The sequence below is a fragment of the Dipteris shenzhenensis genome, chromosome 8, assembly GCF_047967505.1.
Source record: "Dipteris shenzhenensis isolate YYH24624 ecotype China chromosome 8, Dip_SZ_1.0, whole genome shotgun sequence".
NCBI classification, from domain to species: Eukaryota; Viridiplantae; Streptophyta; class Polypodiopsida; order Gleicheniales; family Dipteridaceae; genus Dipteris; species Dipteris shenzhenensis.
Window position 1 is genome coordinate 17,466,745 of NC_141603.1, and position 16,454 is coordinate 17,483,198.

General features: G+C 41.7%; 1 protein-coding gene across 1 annotated transcript; it reads left to right on the forward strand.

The window, feature by feature from the left end:
- The first annotated feature begins 5,535 nt into the window (after positions 1–5,535).
- LOC147899204 (uncharacterized) lies at positions 5,536–7,201 on the forward strand. Its single transcript, XM_087377659.1, has 3 exons — positions 5,536–5,668; positions 5,828–5,957; positions 6,163–7,201. Exons 1-3 carry the CDS (start codon positions 5,536–5,538, stop codon positions 7,199–7,201), a joined length of 1,302 nt encoding a protein of 433 aa, XP_087233785.1.
- Positions 7,202–16,454: the final 9,253 nt, after the last annotated feature.

The window sequence follows — 16,454 nt, forward strand, 5'->3', positions numbered from 1 at the left end:
GTGACTTTGTGGCTACATGTTCATGGGAAGAATGTTGGTACCTATAAGAATGTCAACTTTTGGCCTAAGACAAAAAATAAATAATTTTTAAATTGATGTGCACCCATATCACGATCTTTTATGTTCGTGCATATATCATTTCCAATTTGTGACATTTTAATGAGGCAACTAAATTACAAGATAGAGAAACCATCCAATCATCTTGTCTTTCTTGAGATAATTATATAATTAGACAAGTGGCAATATACCTATTAAAATAGGTATATTTTAATATACCTATTTTAATAGGTATACTATTAAAAAAAAGGTATATTAAAATATACCTATTTTAATAGGTATATTTAAAATATTATATGGTTAGACAAGTGGTAATATACCTATTAAAATAGGCTGGGATGGCAAGTCACCTTTTCTCACATCCCACTGTGTCTCAAAGCATTTATCTATGCTATGATCATTCAAGGCATCATCCTCTACAGATGAATGTCAATATTACACACACATAAGTGTAGTATCCAATATAAAAGCTCCATAATATTTTCAGTTTGTATCTATAATGTTCTAAATCCTACTATCACTTTTTACACCCTAGGTATAACTTCTCCCTTGTAACATTTCATGCACAAAAATTGGTGTGGGATGGCATGTTAGCTTTTCCCACATCCTACTCTTTCTCATGTAAGCATTCATTTGCACTATGATCATTTGAGGCATCATGCTTTATTGACAAATGTCAAGTGCAATAGATAACAATTCTTACATGGATATCCATAGTATTTTAAGAAATTTCAATTTCCTTATTATCACATTTTACATCCTACATACATCTTTTCACTCATAAGATTTCATGTAAACCTTGAGATAGAGAAACCGTCCAATAATCTTGTCCTTTCTTGACATAATTGGAGGACTATGTTCATGGAATCTACCAACAAAATGGACATGGAATCGTGTGTCATCTTTTTCCATATCCCACTATTTCTCAAGTAAATACTTATCTACACTATGATCATTAATGATACCATACTCTATCGACAAATATCAATATTTCACACACACTAGTGCAGCAGCTAGCAATGCTTTGCATGGATGAGTATAATTGTTAAAACTATATGAGCTATATGTTATAACCTATTTTCATTTCTCTACCTTTTTTCCTCTTGAGATCGAACACTAAAGCCAATCTTTTTTTTTTCTGTGTATCAACATGCTACCAAAATCTAAACTTTTCTAAAGAGACCTAAACAAGATGATTATTAGTTTATATAATCAATATTGTGTGTATACTTTGATCTATATGGACATGCTACCTTCTCAACAAGTATAACGAATTGCAAATGCCACATGTAATAGATGCCCATACATTCAATATCAAACACACGTATAAGATTTTCTATAATTTGTAGGTTGATAGAAACCACCATTCAAAAGCCACATGCTCGATTTGGACTACGAATATAAGTCAGCATAAGTGAGCCTTACAATTGGTTTAAGGTTAAAAAAATAAAAAAATAAAGAAATATATCTCTCATACTACAATTATATATATTACAGCCATGTATGGTTTAATACTTGTTGACATAAATGAACCTAAAAAACTAGAAGACAAATCTTTTGGTTATTTAAAAACACTAAAAGTAATTGTTTCATGTGAAATTTACTAATCATAATTATTTACAAAATTTCAGTACTGTTAACTATCAATTAAACACTAAAAGCATCTTTAATTGATTAAAAAATCCTACCCTCTAGTTAAAAACTAAAGAATAAAACTATTATGTAGTTATCAACTAACAAAAATCTGGCACTACCAATGAGACATGTTGAAATAATGCTACTGATATCTATGTGGGGGGCGATACAAGCCAACAAATGGAATTCACACAACCGACACATAATACTTTTGGAAGGATAGAATTAACTCACAAATTCATTAATTTGAAGATTTATTAATCCTTATTAAAGCCTTATGAAATCCTTTTTGTTGTTTTGGAGACTCGAGCAAGATCAATTAGAGAGTACTAGATTCTTAAAGATAACAACAATACAATGGTAAAAGTGTGTGTGTGTGTGTGTGCACGCGTATCATAAAGTAATTGGCACCACTTGGTATCTAATAATGACTATACAATAAGGTGTTACTATTGCATGGTATTAGAATAGCACATGGTAAAATTGAGACGCTATACAATAAAACTAATCAATACTGTGTGGTATTTTCATTTATTGAATGGTAACTAAATATAATCAGTCCCAGTTGTAAATCACTCCTAGACTTCTTTAAGAGTTTTTTCCTAAAATGTAGTTTGAATTAATTTAAACTCTCCATTCAAATCTACCACAAAGCTTGCATGAGATTTAGTTTCTTGGTAGCACTAGAATACTTTGCAAAGGCAAATGAGGTGGGCCTCCTGGGTAGTATATAAATGTTAGCATGTGAAGTGGCTAACATAGTCTCTTAAAATTTCCATGATGAGCCTTTGAAAGTTGGAAGGGCCATTCCTTAGTCTAAATAACATGACGTAGTAGGAATATGGAATTTATTTGGTCATTTACTTTAATCATTGAAAAAGTTATAAAAGGGGGTGTATATAGGTTAGAAACATTCGCAGTAGGGGGATTCTTAAATGCCCCTTGAACACACGTGCTACATGGATTTCTCACTACAGCACCAGGGGGATTCTTAAATTCCCCTTGAACACACGTGCTACATGGAGTTCTTACATAGTGAATGTCTTGAGTCGCACAATGTGTATGAGAGTGATTGTTGTGGCTAAATATTTGTGATGTGACATTTGACATTGCATAATTAGACGCAAGGCATAGAGTAGGCAACCAAGGAACTTGTGTAGGGCTGGAGATAGCAATGGCTCTATGCAACCAAGGAACTTGTGTAGGGCTGGAGATAGCAATGGCTCTGTGAATTAGGGGGATCTTCCTTGCACGAGACATTGTATTCCTGGTAGAGGTAAGGCCAAGAGGTGGAAGCCCGTCCATGGCCATGGGGATGGAGTGAAAGGAGTGTGTGGGCATGATGAGGGATGAATGATGGATGATGAGCATGCACACAAGCTATGGGGGGCCGATGATGGGCACGCTTCGTGCTGGCTGGCTATGGCGACCGTATCCTCGCCTCTCTTAGGCTCTAGCTGCTTGTAAATCCATTCAATATCTCCCGCCTCTGCCTGCTCGATTTGTGCACACGACTGCTAATCCAAAGCGCTCCTGTGGTCGCGCCTCCTGTGGTCGCGCTGCCTCCTCACTGCGAGCAATCGGTGCCGCAGCCCACAACAAAGTTACTTCAGCAAGCTCGCCGAGCAAAATTTCATGCACTCCTTAACATGCGAGAGCGACTAGACAGAGAAAGAGTGCTCCGGTTCCTGCTCGTTCGCCCAAACTCAAGCTGCAGCTGCTGGTTCATTTGAGTTTACCATAGCGCTTTGTTTGTGTGTGTGTGTGGGGGGGAGGTTTTCATATCCTGTGTGCGTTTTGTTCTGGAACCTTCATTCGACGTAAAGCTCGGATTCACCCGCGCTGGTGCTACTCCATCATCTCTTTCAGTCAACCCTTATACAGTGTGTGATACAAGTTGTGTGCACGAGAGATAGTGACGCGAGAGAGAGAGAGAAAGAGAGAGAGGGAGAGAGAGAGAGAGAGAGGAGAAGGAGAGACAGAGAGAGACAGAGTGTGTGTGTTTTGGAGCAACCTTAATACATACTTTCTTTAAAAATAAAAATAAAAATAAAAATGTGTGTGTAAGAGAGAGATAGAGAGATCTTTAAAAGAAAAATGTGTGTGTGTGAGAGACAACATCAACTTTGAATGTACATACTTTTTTTGGTGTGCCCTCAATGGGTAGCCCTTATAGGGTGGTTTCACACCTGTCTGCAGACGGGTGAGGCCCCCAAAATGCATGTCTTGGTGTCTACTTGGAGAAAACCACCCGTCCGTCTACGTCCCTATTCACAAGGGGGTGGATGTAATTTCATTAAGTATTAAATGTGGCCCATGTTTAACACCAAAAGTGGCTTGTCTTGATGGTAAAGCTGCTAAACTTGGATAAAACTACGCGGATGCTCTCTTGTGTGCTGTTCAAGTCCTAGCCTAGCGTGCTATTGGATAAAACTACGCGGATGCTCTCTTGGGCGGTGCTCTAAGGTCGCCCGAAATATTTCTCGAGCTTGGGCGTGACTTGGATTCCATGTCCTCTTTTTGCTCCAACTGGGCGGACGGGTGTGAAGCGTCGCAAGAAAAAGCACACATTCTCATTGGTGGTCACTTCGTGCACCGATTTATGGGCAAACGGGTAGGAAACGGCCCTTAGTAATCGTTTGGTCTCCAAAAGAGAAAAATCAAGTATTTAGTTATTTTTATGTTCACTTTTTTTTGGTCTGCGGTCGGCTGGAAATAAATTCCAGCCTTTCGATATTGGGTCTTCCTTCGAGGAAAACTTCATCCATCGACTCTCATGTCACAATCATGTTGGAAGAGGATGGATTGCTTCGTTGGCTGCTGGTTGCATGATCATGGGTCACTATCGCATTGGAAAATGATGGAGGTGCATTTTCTTGTCGTTGTCACTGCCTCTCGTGGGACCCTTGACGTCTCTGAAAATGCCTCAGGTTGGCATTTCCAAAAAAGAAATTTGGCTCGCGGCCGCTCTCCATTTTCCTTTTTGGAAATGCCTCCCTGAGGCATTTCAGTAAGGACTTCATCCCTTCAATCCTCGAGTGTTTTCTCCCCCTTTCTCTCTCTCTCTCTTCTTCTTCTTCTTCTCCTTCTCTCTCTCTCCTGCTCTAAGCTTGCAATTCACCCCCTTTGCACCTCACCATCTAGGGCAGCCACATGAATGAAATTCATCTTGTTTAAGAATAAAAATAAAAATGTGTGTGAGTGTGTGAGAGAGAGATCTTTTAAAAAGAAAAATGTGTGTTTTTTAATTTTTGATACATATATGCAAATGCATATCCCCCATCCCACGCCCAGACTCTTGCTGCTGCTCTTGTTGCAAGCTTCACCCACTGTTTCCGTCATTCCTTCCCGCCACCATTTTAGCCTCCATCCCCGCCCTCCTCCTCCTCCTCCTCCTCCTTTGAATGCATTCCCATCCCTCGCGGGGCTCGGGCTGCCCAATTCTCATCAGTCAGCCCTCATCGCGCCCCCTTATCACCGCAATTTATGTCTCTCCCTCGGCTCCTTGCAACAATATCTGCTGCTGCTTCTCCTGTTGCTGCTGCCTCGGCCTCATGCGCACCCCTAGCTCAACGCGTATCATCCCCTTTGCCACCTCTCTCCCTCTCTCAGCTCGACCCCCCACGTCGATCGAATGAGCCTCTGACCTTGACGTTCCTGAAATTTTTCATGCATGCAGCCAGCCCAGGCCGTTACTCCACAATCACATGCCACGAGATAGTCGTCATCCTAGGAGTATTTTATTGTAGCAGCGCCGAAGTGGTGACATGCTAGCAAAACCTCAAATGCTGTAAGGCTATCCCAGGTCCAGAGCAATACTCTTAACGTGTGATATCTTACAATATGGGCCGGGCACCTTGCTGTGAGAAAGTTGGACTCAACAGAGGACCATGGACTCGCGAGGAAGACATGCGATTGATACAATACATCAAAACTCACGGAGAGGGCTCTTGGAGGACCTTGCCAAAGGCTGCAGGTTAGAAATGAGAACAGTTGCATTTCATCGATTCTGTTGTTGTTGATGGCCTGCTCTAGAAATCTTGCCGTCAAGTTACTGATTCCTTCACACTCTGGAAGTCCATAGCCCTCGATGCTGTGAAGTTGTAAAGCTGATGGTTTGTAGTCTCCTACGCAGGACTTTTGCGGTGCGGAAAGAGTTGCAGGCTGCGCTGGATAAACTATCTTCGGCCAGATTTGAAGAGAGGAAACATTTCGGAAGAAGAAGATAGGCTGATCATCAAGCTGCACTCTTTGCTGGGCAACAGGTTTGAAGCGTAATTTGATATCCCAGCGGTCTTGAGCGGATTCGAGGTAGATGGGATATGATGCATATGATGTCACGTGCAAAGAGGACTGGGACTGAAGTTGGATTTTCGAAACATTGTGACACACAATTGTCTCATCTGGTGCATTGCAAAGGCTGCTGCGAATTGTATTCAATCTGACAAATGATCGTTGCTTGCTTTGTAGATGGTCTCTGATTGCAGGCCGGCTTCCTGGGCGGACAGACAACGAGATCAAGAACTATTGGAACACCCACCTGAAAAAGCAGCTCCGCAACATGGGCATCGATCCCCAGACACACCAGCCTCTCGAAAAAGTCCAACTTCCACACGCATCCCAGAATATCACGCCAGTTACTGTCGCTGCAGGCAGTGCGTATGGCATCCGTTACCACCCAAGCTCAGCCGCTGGCCGTCCCAATAGCGCTTATCTTCAGCCGCGCAGATTAACGCCTGTTGTAGCTTCTCCAGCTCTGAATTTCAAAGCCAAGCCGATAGCTATGGATCCGACTCAATTGGATGCGTTGAAACGTGCAGCCTCCTTCCGCTCCAATCTGCAGGCTAATTCAGCATCGACCTCATCGCAGGCCGTCTCGAGCACTGTATCTTTCACTGAAACTCATTTGGCACCACCTACAGCGAGCATTCTTGGTCCGTCATCTCCTGCGAGTATTATGTCCTCCAGCAGCTCACTGACGGTCGAGCACAAAGAAGCTTCTTCTCCTTCACAGGACGTCTTTCACACCAACTCCAAGCAACCACAAAATTCTGTGGAGCCCCTAATGTGGTCTGCCTCCGTGCCTGCATCAGCGTCATACCACAGAGCTTTCTCTGAGTGCACCAGCGGATCTTCCATGGAGGGTGGTGAGCTCCTTACGATTTTAGCGGAGCTATATCCCCGCAGTGAGGCAATGTACTCTCCTGGTGAAGATTATTGCGTGAAGCTGGAAGATTCCAAGTTCATGGAATTGGAGCCGACTCCACGCAAGCATATTTCAAATATTTCAGAAATGCACGATACAACGAAGGAACTCGTCCCTTCACCAAGTGTGTTGAGCTTTTTGGAGAGCGATTTTATGTGGGATATAGAGATGATGCATCCGATCGAGGACATGGGAACGCCGACTGGAGTCCTGCCGAGTACGTCGTCGGATTTATGGGGTCACGATTCTGCTCAAGCGGATGGAGGCTCGGTTCCATCATGGCTCAACGAACACGATCGTTGAGCCACTTGCAAGCAAGCTTTCTCTGTGTTTCAAGCAAATTTGATCTTCGCTTGCAAGCAGGCTTGCTCTGACGATCTATCTTGAAGCATGTTAAAACCCTTTTAGCTCGATAGAATACTGTATACATTCGAAGCAAATAGGCTTTGCCGCTACGCACCCTTGTAGATTCAGTTTCCTAAAAGCGTAAAAATAAAGGAGAGATTGTGTAACCGACACAATATATTGGCAAAAACTTTGCTCGTTGCAGCTGAAAGAACAGGATGCAGGTTCATACAGAACTTTTGGAAAGAAAAAATGAAGCCATTTTTACTGATAAAAGCTTGAAATCCAGACGTCATTGTCTTCCTGATTTAGTCGTCAATGAAAGGAAGATTTTTCGTGTGTTGTGTGTGTGTGTCTGTGAGAGAGAGAGAGAGAGAGGCATCGGACTCTTCCCCAAAGAATTATATCAAATAAAGTTATAGAAATACAAGCGCCTTCAATCCACAACAATACATACATGCACTCTATTCAAAGGAGGGGCATCTAATCATAAACCGTTATTTGAGGCTCCATTTGATATGAAAGGGCTATTCTAATAGACTTTTATAAGTCAATTTTCAGCCCCAAAGAGACCATTTCACTCCCATTCACAAGCTCAATTTTGCCCTCCCTTTCTTGAGAGTATATACATGTAGGTTTCAATTTCTCTCGCCATTCTTTGAGAATATACTCGAACCACTTTCAGTTTCGCCCGCTCCCTCGATCTCTAGTCACATCTATGCTTTTGAACTTTGTCTTTCTCCTCGTAACCAACTTGTTGTAGATGCTTCATCATCTCTTCTAGGCTCTAGCTATAACAATATCGATACACTCACCTTGTCTTTAGTTCTAGTCATCAAGTGGGCTAAATCAAGAAAGCCCATAACTTTAGTTCTAGTCATCAAGTGGGCTAAATCAAGAAAGCCCATAACTGAAGGGCCCATTCTCTTTGCTTGAGTGGAAGGAAAGCATTAATATGTGTATCCAATTTTTGTATAAATCCTTGGCTGGCTGGTTCTACTCATGCCATTTGTGCATTACGGTATTGTGGGAACTCATGCTAGCGATAACTTATTGGCTATAATTGTGAAAAACCCACAGGTTGGCTCTTAAACTTCAGTGCTCATTGGACAATGGCTTCCTTGCCTACATTGGATTCCTTCAGCAAATGCTTTTCGGTCACTTTGCTCAATTTTTTGGCAAGTAATAAGTTGCTATTGTTGCTTTTAAATCTTGTTTTGATTTCCTCCAACAAATGCTTTTTTGTGATTTGCTCATTTTTTAATACGAGTTGTTGATCTAAAGGGAATTTAAGGTTAATTGCTAGTATATGCAGACACAATGCTAGTCCACTAGTAGGGGCAAGACATACCTCACATCAACCAGCTACAACCTCTCTAAATTTGGTGCTCGTGATGAGTCGACTTCATTTTGTTGCTCTAGAGAGGTAAGGTTCTAAACATGACGATGGTTACAAGTCCCAACTATGAATGTAACCCAGTTTTCTTTCTAAGTCTGCTGAATTTGAGTGACCTATGTTTTCCTTCTCTTCAAGTTAGATGTTCTCTCTCTTTGACAATTGTAGCATTGTTTGTTGGTGAAGATCAAACAATTCATTGTAAGCAATGTTTCTTTCTTTCATTTGCTAACCGAGGATTTCACACTGAGCTTGCTGATCTAGCCAGTTTTATTCTTGTTCCTTGATATGGGATAGTGTAGATTGTAGCAATTTACCTGTAATCTCAATCCTTGAATTTATGTTTCCTTATTTGCAATAGAATCTCTTTACCCTTTGATCTCCTCTTTGCTATTTCATGTGTGAGAATGCATAGTCTGTTGCAAGGTCAATCTTTCCTCCACAAGATTATCCTTCATTTTTATGGCTTCAACTTCAAGCTTGTTCCTTGTAGCCTGCACTATGTTCAGTGCAGCTTGCATTCTTTGCAAGTCACTTACAAGTTCATGCATTTTCTTTTCTTTCAAAGAATTAGATTGTAGAGCTTTCTCCAGCTAACAATTGATGTTATGGTCTTTGTGGTGATTATCCTCCACTGCCTTCATATGATGCTTCAATGTAGCATAAACATAGATTTGAATGTTTGGGAAGTATAAAGCTTGGACAATATCATGCATTTGGTGTAGCCATGTTTTCACTTATCCTATGGTGATGACATGACTATACTCTTGAAATTTGACATAAATCTCAAATATATTCAGCTGCACAGCTTTTCCACTCTTGTGCACCTCATAATATATTGTCAGTCAACTTAACCTAATATGTTGAGAAAGAATCACTCTTCTGCCTAAAGCTTAGGTAATGATCACTTATTATATTCAAGCTAATTGCATTATTGTGTATAGATTCTAAAGTCCATACCTTTTAGCATAAATGAGATAGAGGTATGTGTTCTTTGCATTGAAAGCAACTCTCACAACAACACAAAGCATCCATAGACGCACACACAGACGCGCTTCTTTAACTAAAAAAAACTTACAAGCGCATCTATTAGTGTGTCTAGAGACTCGCATCTATAGGCGCATCTATATAATAGATAGACGTGCATATAGACACCTATAGACGCGCTTATAGACGCTCTATAGATTTTTTTTTAAAAAAAGTAGAATTTTGTATGGTTGAACATAATGCTGTGTATGCTCTGTGGTTACAAGAATTCCATTTCCACAGTGTGCAATTCAATTCTTACAGCCAACGGCATTTTAATTAGCACGGTTGGCATTTTAATTAGCACAATTCCAAGCACATCTATAGCCTATGATTACAATTCCAAATAAAACATTACAACTCCAAAACGTTTAGTTCACAAGGCATTCAGTGATAGAACATTGCACAAGGAAATTGAATGCCAAAAAAATAAAAGGAGTGTATATTAATTTATAGCCCAAAAAGTGCTTGTATGTACATATAGCACGAAGCCAAGCCACATCCTGTGGCTTCAAATATAAAAAATAAGAGGAGTGTATATACAAGAGAGGCACAAAGCCAAGCCAATGGCTTAAAGTACAAAAAAGAGTAGCTAGCACTACTTCTACGACTAATCTAAGTCATCCACGTCCTCGCTCCCTTCTTCATCGCCTTCTTCATTGCCTTCTTCCTCCTTAGTATCCTCGCCTTCTTCCTCCTGAATATCCCCAGGGGCCTGTAAATGAGGGACAACATGTATCAATGTAAGAAAAATAAAATATTTATTTACAATATTGACATTATTTAAGTACTTTTAAATACTTGGGGGGCGCTCCAATAGCCCGGATATACTGCTCCTCAGTAATCAACCCCTCATCATAGAAGTGCCTCCATGTATGTCCTCTGCGACGTCCACGATGGTAGGCTATCTCGACAAGAGTAGGGTACCTGCCCATGATATCAAGTTGCAAGATGATACAATTTGCGGAGGGGTTAGTACAAAGAAACAACCTCCTAATAAACCACATAAACACAATATAATTTGAGATCGATACTTACAAATTGGACCTCCCATTATTCAACACCCCCTGTTCCAAAATGCACGTTTTCATATTGCTCCATTTGGATCCTTCGTGCCTCCATGTGGTGCAGATTGGGGTCTGCCTTTGCTACCTTGATTGCTTTCTTCCACTCACGCTTATGAGTGGTGTGGGGCTAGCCCCTTGGTGGTTGACCTCCCTCTCTCCTGGCAATCTCGGCTAGTGCATGCCTCTTAAGTGAAGATCTTTTATTGGCAAGTATAACAACAATCTTTGACTTTGCCCATTTATCTGTGAACTCAACATTGGGGGGATTGGGATACCTAGACTGTATAGCATTGATGGTCTAATCAGCCAACCTTTTTTGGATACTCTTTGTATGGAATAAAGGAATCTCTATAGTTGTTAGCAACTATAGAGCGCATGAAGGCCATGATGTCCTTTCTTTGTGCATCCATCAAGATGCCTCCTCTCTGAGTGATGTCATAGAAGATTATACCATCACCCTCTAGCACGTCTGCATCATCTGAATCATCCCCGCCCCCACCATTACCTCCCCCAAAGCATTGTGCCATGCATCCCCCAGAGCTCTCCCTACTACTACGCCTACTATCCTATCGTAAAAAGCTAGTATGCTAGCCACTTGTGTTTGGAGAAGGGACTCTCGACCACACAGAAGTATGTTGGCAGCTCTACGAGGTAGAAGGGCCTCTTGACTACAGGGGGGAGAAGGGACTCTAGACCACCATAGGGATGTGTTAGATATCAATGCTCCACACTGCGCGGGAACCAGCTAACTCTACTTGTAAGCCCCCATATGAGGAGAAGGCATTTAAGTAGCTCGGTTATCTGGTAGGTCCTGGTTTGGACACCAGATGGGGGCCATGTGTGGCCTGATGGCTGGACGGAGTTGGCACACTGCCAACTAGGCTACATGCAAGTGTAGGAAGGCATCCCATGACTAACTGCACTAAGGGTAGACATAGCATTTCTCGGGGTAGTCCACTCTCGGGTTGCAGGGCCCATTTGGAGCCCCATGCAAGATGATCCTGGATGGCTGTGGGCCGAACGGAGACCATAGGTAAGTTGCTCTATTTTACGCCACAGTTCTATCATGTGGTCGGTGGCCTATTTCGGGACCAACCCCCAGTCGACCGTTTTGGGCGGACTGGGTCGGTCACCAAATTGGGTCTAACCGACTATGACTAGTGGCTATATAAGAGCAAGCCCGTGAAGCCCATTTCATCACTGGATACAGCAACCCTGATTCCTTAGCATCCAGCCTCCGTCCTCTACTATTTCTAGATTGCCATTGAAGCTTCTCTCACAGGAGTGCATGGCTGGGAGGCAGCGCCATCTATTGTATCAGTTCTACAGTAATCAAATTTTTGATTCTCCATACTATCTGTTTTCTCTCTTGCATATGAGATCCTGTTATCTGTTGAGCATAGACGTTGTATTGTTTTCTTACAAGGTGAAGGGAGTGCTGATGATCAGCGAGAAGGGACACTAGACCACAGGGGCGAAGGGACTTCTGATGATTGGGCAGAAGGGATGTGGCTCTATAGCTTACTGGGCTGTCTTGACTCCACAAGAGTAATCTTAGCTGGTGTGGGGTTGGGGTGGTTTGGAGTCTATACTACCGACTCCTGGGGGATGTTTTGAGTACTCGTCATGTATGTGTATAACCTTGAGTAGTGGGAGGGTGCCCCAAAAGGTTATATAATTGCTATAATATGGCATCCTGAAGATTAGGCGAGGCTCCTCAAGAACTTCTTGGCCACATGATGAACTGCAGAAAAGAAGAGAAGAAGATTTCCATCATGCATGCCCTCTTTCCATCATGTATGCAATCTTGTGATTTCCATCATGCATGCCCTCTTTCCATCATGCATGCAATCCTGTGATTTCCATCATGCATGTCCTCTTTCCATCATGCGTGCAATCTCGTGATACCTATGGGTGTTCAAGTGTTTGATATATGATCCTTTTTCAGTTTGATATAGGATGCAGTGCCACACCCACATTGTTGCCCTATGCTCATCGTGAGGAGGCGAAGCATTGGCGATATGAGGTGGGATCGTCAGGAGGGACCGTTACAGATGCATGGAGTGATGGTGTCATGAGGCTGTGGAGGAGGAGGTGTTTGATGATATGGTGCGAGATTTATTTGTCCATCAGCCCTTAGGTAGGGATGATAGCATGGAGCACGACGATCTTTTTACTGTAGCATTGACACCACTTTTTGGGGGATGCACACTCTTTGTTCTACGTGCCTCCCTTGAGTTATTAAACTTGTAGGCCATCTATGGATGGAGCAATGCAAGTGTGAATGCATTACTCAAGTAAGCTTTAAAGTCTATTTTGCAAACATGGTGAATCATGCTAGTGGGTCAATTAGTGGAATACTTTTTCTCATTTATGGTCTTCACGTGAAGGCTATTGTGTAAAATGCTTCCAAGGGAGAATAAATTATTGACCTCAAGAGATATGGCAAGGCAACATGTGATCTCTTGGAGGATTGGATTACAAGTGCATCCATGCATGCATCAATGATTGCGTTATGTTTTGTGGACCACATAGGGAGGCAAGAGAATGTCCTACTTGTGGAGAGGCAAGATATAGAGCAGATCTCAAAACTTTGGACATGTGCCTCGTAAGGTTCTGTGACATTTTCCCATAATCCCTTGCATCCAACATATGTTCAAGTGCAAATCCATTACAGAGCTCATGTCATGGCATTCCTCCCTTGTGTGGAAGCATATTAAAGACACATGGCCAAGCTTCAAGGAAGAACCTAGGAACTTGAGACTTGGATTGGGTATGGATAGTGTGAACCCATTTGGTCTTAAAAGCACCTCTTACAATGTATGGCTAGTGATATTAGAGAATTATAACCTTCCACACTCTATGGCGATTAAGAAAGGACATGTTATGTTATCTCTTCTAATTCTAGGGAAACATAAAGTCAAAAATCCTGATGTTTATCTGGAGTCTTTGATTGATGAGCTGGAGGTACTTTGGAGAGGTATTAAGGTGCATGACATGAGCAGGCCTCCCTCGTCCCTCACGAGACTTCAACTACAAAGTAGTCTTGATGTGGACGACGATGCATGACTTTCTAGACTATGGCAAGTGTTCAGGTAAGCATTGAACTTTTAATTATGAGTAGGCAATTGGCATTAAGGCACCCTAAACCCACCTTACTTACACAATTGCATCTATTGTCTAGGTCTCACTATATCAGGTTACCATGCATGTCTTGTTTGTGGTCTTGGGCAGACACATTGAATAAGATCATCTATGAGTCTAATCACCATCGATTTCTCCCACCTGATCTAGATATGTCGCCCCCTGGAATTAAGTCCCCCCACAGTCACTCACTATAGGAGATTGGATGAGAATTTGGGGTGGTTCCATGACTCCTCCACCACTTGGCATGAGCCGATAAGGGTTTATAACTATTGTGTGCTATATTGAATGAAAATAGAGATTGCATCCGAACACCATCTTTTGTTTAGATACTCCATCTTTTATCGACTCCCAGCTTGAGATCAATCACCTGCTTGATCCCATGCATATCTTCAAGAATGTGGCATCTACCATTTGGGAACATTTGAATGGGACACGAGATTCCATAGGCATAAAGGAGGATCCACGCACCACATGGAGGATACATGAAGCTTGGCCCTAAGAGAGGCCAAATGGGCGTGTCTTTTTACCTCATGCACCATGGAGGTTATCAATGCTAGAAATGGTGGTGGTGAAGCGAGCTATCACTACAATTCGTACTCCTACTAGATGTATGAGGTGTTTGAAGGGGGCCTTCACAAAGAGAAAGAAAAGAGGTGTAGAGCAATTATATTCAGCTCAAAATCACACGATTGGCACAAGATGCTCCAAGTAAGTATGACAGCATAATCTCTTTTTCCTTTCAAATTTGTGGGTGTAGAAGCAACTAATCAACCATCGCTCATGTGTTTAGTTCATACTAACTACTAGCATTTCTCCTAGTGCATCAAAGGATGTGAAGGATTGTATTTACAAGATGGGCGAGCTTGTGAGCTACTGTGATGCCAAAATTTGATATTTTTTATTTGGCATTGGTATTTTTTTCTTCCATGTTTGATAAGAGTTTGAGTACCAAGTGATAGCCTAGCGGCTCTCACTTATTTCTATTTTCTAAGATATTGTATGGGATTGAGAGGATGAGTGGAATGGATCATTGTAAATACCATAGGTATGAATTATAAATACCTTGGTATGGGGTGAGAGTTATTTGTGTATGGGATATTATAGGGTTTTTAGAAAATAGGAAGAGTGAGTCATATAAAGAGGTGGGCTCATGTCCATGTGTTCCAATAATATAAGAGAGGCCACACGCCAAGAGTGTGGAAGGCATGTGGAGGAGTGTAAAGTCGACAGGAATCCTTCTAGAATTCCCATGTGGAATAAGGAGGATGTGGACATATGGAAAAGAGAGGGTCCCTATGGGCTCCATGTGGGGAGACTCTTGACTTTCTCAATATTTTGAAAGTCTTGAGCATCTTTTGATGGGATACATGGCAAGAGTAGCCAAAAAGGACATGGATGGTGACATATGGGCTTATGTGATTGATGGGGAAAGGAATCTATAGGCAACAATTGTAATTGGGTGAAGGAGGGTGACAAAATCTTTATAAAAGGAGCCCTTCTTGTTCATCATCTCTTCCACCATTAGGCCTCATGTTGCTGTAGCTCTAGTCTCCTCAAGCCTCTTCCATGAGCTCTCCCTCTTGTAGATATTCTGTTATGTAGACTCTTGAGTCCATCTCTCTCTATGAGTAGTCTTAGAGCTTCTACTCCCTCTTGTACGTATGAAACCTCTTCTTCTCCCTTGTTTTTGTAGTATTTTGAGTTGCATTAGAGTGGAGTCTCACTCTATTGGTAATGAAGGTCACTTCAGGTTCTCTCTCTTGAGTGTCTCTTCCCTTTTTTTCCATTGCTTTCTCTTCTATAGTGCTCAAAAGTGTTGTCTATTCGGCCGCTCATTGCACATACATGGTTTATCTATTTCCCAAGCCATAAAGGGAGCTCTTCCTTCCCTCCTAGGTGACCTCTATGGGACTTGGATCGTTGATGAAGTCTAATCATTGAGGTAGTCACTCTCCCAAGTCGGCACCAATAGAAGAAGTAGGTGTTTTTTATGATAGTTTGACCCACTGTCAATATTTGGCTCATAACTTTTTGCTCGGTGGTCCGATTTGGACAAAACTTATATCAGCACAAAGCTCTCTTCAAGAACATCATCTTATGTCTTTAGTTATTGTATTAGATTTCTAACAAAAAATCTATGACTCTCTGTGTGTGACTATTTCTTTTTCAAATAGTTTTTACCCCCGTCCAGTAAACTGCCCATATCTTTCCGACCGCTTCTTTTTTCTTATGAAACTTATATCAAAGTGAAGCCCATTTCAAGGTGCATCTAGATATGTGTTTGAATATTTTATATCATGTCTCTATTGAAAGTTATGGGTATTTGTGTCTTATGATAGTTTGGAGAGTGTTTTGAGCTGTGTAAAGGTGTCTATGAAGGAGGTGCAATGTTTCCTTGGAACCTACCCATCTGACCCAATCAGCCTTTTCAAACTCCTCGATATATATCAGTTCATGTCATGTTGAAGCGCAAGATCTTCTTTCAACAACATATCGCTCTTCTCTTTGGTGTAGACCAGCTTGTTGAGATTATGGCCTCTGTTGATCCTTTCCTTCTCCCTATGCTTGAGTACAA

Excerpts from the sequence above, each read along its gene's own strand:
- LOC147899204 (XM_087377659.1), top strand. The coding sequence starts at position 5,536 with ATGGGCCGGGCACCTTGCTGTGAGAAAGTTGGACTCAACAGAGGACCA. Across the intron at positions 5,669-5,827 it reads GACCTTGCCAAAGGCTGCAG|GACTTTTGCGGTGCGGAAAG; the intron begins GTTAGAAATGAG and ends TCTCCTACGCAG. Across the intron at positions 5,958-6,162 it reads CACTCTTTGCTGGGCAACAG|ATGGTCTCTGATTGCAGGCC; the intron begins GTTTGAAGCGTA and ends CTTGCTTTGTAG.